Source organism: Mobula birostris, chromosome 13 (assembly GCF_030028105.1).
Source record: "Mobula birostris isolate sMobBir1 chromosome 13, sMobBir1.hap1, whole genome shotgun sequence".
Classification (NCBI taxonomy): domain Eukaryota; kingdom Metazoa; phylum Chordata; class Chondrichthyes; order Myliobatiformes; family Myliobatidae; genus Mobula; species Mobula birostris.
This window is the reverse complement of record NC_092382.1, coordinates 56,496,973-56,502,972: the sequence shown is the minus strand read 5'-3', so window position 1 is coordinate 56,502,972 and position 6,000 is coordinate 56,496,973. Positions and strand designations below refer to the sequence as shown.

General features: G+C 45.3%; 1 protein-coding gene across 1 annotated transcript; it reads right to left on the bottom strand.

Annotated features, from left to right (window-relative positions):
• Nucleotides 1–3,608: 3,608 nt before the first annotated feature.
• On the bottom strand, nt 3,609–4,181 carry LOC140207946 (peptidyl-prolyl cis-trans isomerase-like). Its single transcript, XM_072276483.1, has one exon. It carries the CDS (start codon nt 4,179–4,181, stop codon nt 3,678–3,680), a length of 504 nt encoding a protein of 167 aa, XP_072132584.1. The 3' UTR covers nt 3,609–3,677.
• Nucleotides 4,182–6,000: the final 1,819 nt, after the last annotated feature.

Genomic DNA, 6,000 nt, shown 5'->3' with positions numbered 1-6,000 from the left:
TCCCCTCATCTCAGTCCCAGACAGTCCACCCCCTTTTTCAGAGACTGGGATCCCTGGTTCAACCGGTAATGATGTTGTGCATTTCAATGTGTTCACCCCTCGGTCCTCGATTCTCGAAATGAAAGGGTTATCACATTTGATCTTTCTTCATATGATGATCCCAACACCCCAGGGATCAGTCTGGTGAATCTTCATTGCACTCTCTATAACAAATACTCTCTAACCTCTTTGTTAATCCTCTATGGAATTAATTTCCATCTTGTGCAGCCCGTGTTGCCCCAACCACTCACCTCCCACCCCTGTCACTATTTCCACCTTCCCACCTCCCCCTCACCTGGATCCACCTCTCTCTCCCCAGCTCTTGCCCCATCCCCACCCCTCACCTCTTTTCTCGGACTATTTCCCGTCCACTCTCAGTCCAGAGGGAGGGTCTCGGCCCAAAATGTTGACGGTCCATTTCCCTCCACAGATGCTGCCCGACCCACTGAGTTCCTCCGGCAGTTTGTTCTTTGGTCTGTATAACCCGTGTTAGTGTGGGGAGCGGGATTTTACACCATATTCCCGGTGCAATCTCAACAAAACACAAATAATTGTCACTTTGCTCGGACCATTGGCCCCGCTTGCAGGGCAACAGTCTGCCGGTGTTTGCCCCCAATGTGGTGAATCGCCACCACCGTGGGCTCAGACATTTCCACAGATGAGCCCCTCCTGTCCCCACCGGGACAAACATCCTGTCCGCCCCCTCTCTCACCGTCTTCATCCTCTCCCTCCCCGGGGAACCGGCATCAAACCGACGGGCCGAGCGGTCTCCTCCTACCTCTCAGCGATACATCAGACTCCGGCCGCAGGAGACGCTTCACAAACGCCCCAACTTCCCTCGGAGGGAAATGGAAATAAATCAGAAAGCGGACATTTACTTTGGGATTTTGTTCCGCTTTGACGGGCAGTTCGCTCTGCAGCAGGAGACGGGGTAACGCCCTCTCGGCTGGTCCGGCTCCACTACTGGGTGTAACCAGTGATTGACATCGCTTCGCACCAATGGGAATAGCGCAGCTCCGCAATCGATTCAGTTCCTCTGTTGACTGTTCGGGTGGTGGGCGTGGCTCGCGCTCAGTAGCTCAGCCGTTAAACCGAAAAAGCTCGAGCACAGCAGCGCGTGTGTGACGTAAGGCACCGTGCTCGTGACAGCAGATGCAGATACGGGGAGACCATGGGTGACGTCAGGCGCGTGGGGGAGCTGCTGTGTGACGTAACGTGAGGGGGAGCGCTTCAATTTTAAACACCTTTTGTTGGGTCTGATCTGGAACAACAAAATTAAATTCGGGTTTCATCGGGACCGGATCCGGTGTTGTGAGATGTGTCCGGCTGTGCCGTGTTGTTGGTGGAGTGGGCAGCGGAGTGTTCGTCTCCGGGCTCTCCTCAGCCCCGGTTTTCACTTTGCGACCGAGCCCGGGCCGTGGATCAATTCCTTGTGGTTCTGCAGGGGGTTTGGGGCGAAGGGACAGTCTGTCTGTCTGTCTGTCTGTGTGGGTCGGGGTTATGAGTGGGTGTGGGTGTGGGTCCCGGGACAAATTAACTTGTAAACACCGGACCATCTGGTGAATTGGATCAGACAGCTTCGCTCGCCTGTCTTTCAGGAAACAACAATTCTCTCTTCATATTAATGACTGTCTAAACTTACTGTGAACAAGATTATGTGTTACAAGATTGTGAGTTACAGAGTCTAGGACAGCTGTCACCGTCATGGGCTGCGAGTGCAGACAGGGATTGGGGTCACTGAGCTGTGCATCAGAGAAGGACACGGGTTTGTACAGCCTCCTGTGGGGTAGAAATGTCCACACGGTGAATTCGGATCTGCTGGCACATCGGGAGTCTGAAAGGGAAAGGGAATAGGGAAGGGGCTGAGCAGAGAGTTTTAACAGGGGTGGAGGGGTACAGGAGCTGTCTGATAGATCGTTTTAATTGTTTTTATAATCTCACAGATGGTGACTGAGGAAGGAGCTCGTTGACGGAGGATATCCGGAGGCGAGCAGCTCAGATACGGAATCAGGAATTGAATTGCATTGACTTTATTTCTTACATCCATGAGGAGTAAAAATCTTTACGTTACGTCTCCATCTAAATGTGCAACGTGTAATCATAGTAATTTATAATAAATAAAACAGACAATGTAATATAGAGGACACTCAGATCAGCGTGAGTTAATCAGTCTGACGGCCTGGTGGAAGAAGCTGTCCCGGAGCCTGTTGGTCCTGGCTTTTATGTTGCGGTACCGCTTCCCGGATGGTATCAGGAGAGTGACAGTGATGTGATTTTCTGTGTCACGGGTACAGACAGTCGTCTCAAGTGAGGAGTTTGTGTGGAGATGCAGCTTCTCTGGAGGTGGAGGAAAGAGGACACACCAACAGGTGGAACCGGCTGTGGGAAGACATGGTTTGTCAGGTCTGATGATGAGCTGAATGTACCATAACCTTCAGACTGAATCAGAAAACCATTCTGAGGTTATTTGACATGTCAGAAGCAGGGGAGATGTGATCACATGTGCAGAGGGCAGGGGTTGCGTCTCCATGAGACCCTCAGTGAGATGGTTCAAGTTACAATGTGCAGGGCTGAAAGCACAGTGTTTGGGGCCGGATTTAATCACTGATTCTGACACAGTGAGAGGGTTAGTTTTGCTGTAAGGAGGAAACATTAATGGAGAAAGAGACAGGAACTTCATCAATTCTACACGGGTCCCATTTATCAGCACTTGGCTCTTAGCCGACTGTATCTCAGCAGTTTCTTTCTTTTTTCTTTTCAAATCTTTTTATTATTATTATATTATTCAAAAATAACACGAGTACATCAAATTAAGCAACACAATGTCTAGAGGAAAAAAACATTATTTTAAAGATTGAAAAATGTTGCTGATAATTAAAAAAAAAACTACTAAGCAGAAAATCTGGGATAAAACCCCATTAGGTGTACAACCCGGAGCCATGCGTCATACAAAAAGCCTCTAAAAATAAACATCAAACCGCCAGCAAGAAAAAAAATATATACCAAAAATTTACAATTAGATCATGGAGGAAATCTATCAATTAACTCAAATGATAATAACGAGCAAATGAACCCCATCTTTTCTCAAAATCAAATAAAGGTTCAAAGGTTCGACTTCTAATTTTCTCCAAACTAAGACATAGCATCACTTGAGAGAACCATTGCGACAAAGTGGGAGCTGATGTATCCTTCCACTTCAACAAAATGACCCTCCTAGCTATCAATGTAACAAATGCAATAACATGATGGTCAGACATAGAGATATCACGGATATTTTGAGGAATTATTCCAAAAAGTACAGTTAATTTGCTAAATTGTAAATTAATTTTAAGTGCTTTAGAAATTGTCGAAAAAACTGACATCCAGTACTGTTCCTGTATAGAACAAGACCAAAATATGTTGTCATCGTCCGGTCCATAAAGACGGTATTCCGGTTCACGGTCCGGTCCATCGACCCCTGATCCAGGTTTTCCTGTCTACACTGGACATCTGGTAGATCATCAAGTTTCGGGCCGACCAAAGAGCGTCTTTCACCGAGCTGATCTGCCAGCAGCACCGGACGTTTTTTTTTGTGTTTTCTTTTGGAGTTCCAAACAATCACACTTTATTTAAACAGTACAATTCCAAATTCAAATACTTTAGGTCAACTGCCCACACTCAGTGATTTTAACCGTGGCTTTTGGTGTTCCATTCACGGTGCCACAGCTCTCCATCTTCTTTACCACATCCATTCCTTCTACCACAGATCCAAACACAACATGTTTCCCATCCAACCAGCCGCTCCTTGTGATGCATATGAAGAACTGGGAACCATTTGTATTTGGTCCAGCATTGGCCATGGACAGGATGCCTGGCCCCGTGTGCTTCAGCTGAAAATTCTCATCTTTAAACTTCTCCCCATAGATGGACTTGCCTCCAGTGCCGTCATGTTTTGTGAAGTCGCCACCCTGGCACATGAAGCCAGGAATGATTCTGTGGAACGTTGAGCCTTTGTAACCGAAACCCTTCTCGCCTATGCATAATGCACGGAAGTTTTCTGCAGTCTTTGGGACAATATCTGGTCTTAGCTCCATCACTAGGCGACCCTGGGGTTCATCCTGAATAGAGATGTCCATAAAAACCCCGGGGTTTTTGCCGGCCATGGTTCTGCAGTTTCCGAGGTCGGAGAAAAACGCAAGCGGCAAGCTGTACACTGCCTTTGTCACTTTGCGACGATGCAGCCAAAAAGCGGAGAAGCGATACCCACAACTGTCTGGACCCTTTCGGATCCTGCTAGTCTTCCCTCTATTAAGTTAGACCGACTGTCTGCAGGACACCGATTTATCCTACTTCTCTCCAACGTTTGAAGTAAGTTTGGTGTAATTTCTCTCAATCTTTGACAGAAATTGTCTTTTTCTCCCTCGTCGCGAAAGCTCTTTTGGAATATAGCTGATCGTGTAAAATAGCTGATATTTCACCAACCAAATGAGAGAGGCGGACCTGGTGTGTATGAATACTCCTCCTCTCAGCTGATAGTCCTGTCGAACTGTTCCGCCCGCCCTCTCTAGCGTCTGATGTCAGTGCAAGCACTCATTTAAGGAGGTATTTCTTAACTTACAGCAAAAGTCTGGAGGAAGAAACGCCCCACGAGAAGGGTGCACCATCTGTGGAGAATTCCCAAGGAAGTTAGGATGCTATATCTTTGAAATAATATACGTTGTAATGAGGATTAATTAATTGATGGTAGTCAAGAGGACTGGGAAAGTTTAAAACTACAAGGTATGCCACAAAAATTGTAAAGAATGTGGGACACATAAGAAAATTATTAAAAATATTGATGGGGTTTTTACCGAAATACAAGCAAAAAGCCAAAAGTAATGTTGGTTTTTGAGGCTCATTGTAAAATTGGGAATGAGAAGGTACAGATTCTAAATAATGAAAGTAATAACAGATTGCAAAGGTCTGTAGGGAGAGAGATTTTTTTTATTTTTATCAGTGAAAAAGTACAGGACAAATTTGTATCTTTACAAATGAGTGGCATCAGAGATAGTGGATGCATTGGTTGTAATCTGAAGAGACCGGATGTATGTTCTCAAATTTGTTGAAAATATAAAGATAAGTGGCTTATCAGGTGAGCCTGCAACGTGATGAGCACAGGTTAAGTGGATGAGCAGGAAAGTGGCCTTTGAAATATAATATAGAACAAAATATGAATTTGCCTGCCTGCTCTGGAAAGAAGAAAGACAAACCTGATTGTTAAATAGAGAGGTGTTTAGAGAATGTTGCAGTGCAAACTCAATCTCTCGCACACAAAAAGGGTGTGTAGGTTAAACAAATATGCAGAAAGGCCAATGGAATGTTGGCCTTTATTGTAAGGGTTATGGAATACAAGGGTAAGGATATTTTGTAGCAACTTTATTGGGAGCTCGTGAGACAACACCTGGCGTTCTGTGTACAGTTCAGATCTCGTCTTTAATAAAGGACATACTTGAATCAGGGGATTCACATATGGGGACGAGGGGTGAGCGTGTAGGGAACAATGAGAAGTGATCTTACTGAAGCAAGATTCTGAGGGTGTTGTCAGACAAGATGCTGAGACGATGTTTCTCCAAGTGAGGATATCGAGAAAATGGGATATAGTTTGAGTAATTGGTTTCCCATTGATCAGGAGATGAAGACGAATTTCTTCTGCAGGTTGTGATCCTTTGGAATTCTCCACGTTAAGAGTTATGGTAGAGCCATAGAATATACAATATATTGTAGGCATATGAACTACATGGAAATCTACAGGTGCAGAGAGAGAGTTGGAAAGTAGTGTAGAGGCCAAAACCAGATCAATAATGATCTTATTGCATGGGGAAGCAGGAATGAAGAGCCATTTGGCTCATGCTCTGTTTCTGATGCATTTAACTCAATGGATCATTCAGAAGTTTTGCAATGTACACAACTGTTTTGTATTTGATCATAGGGTACAATTGGCAC

Coding starts and splice junctions, on each gene's coding strand:
- LOC140207946 (XM_072276483.1), bottom strand. CDS start 4,181: ATGGCCGGCAAAAACCCCGGGGTTTTTATGGACATCTCTATTCAGGAT.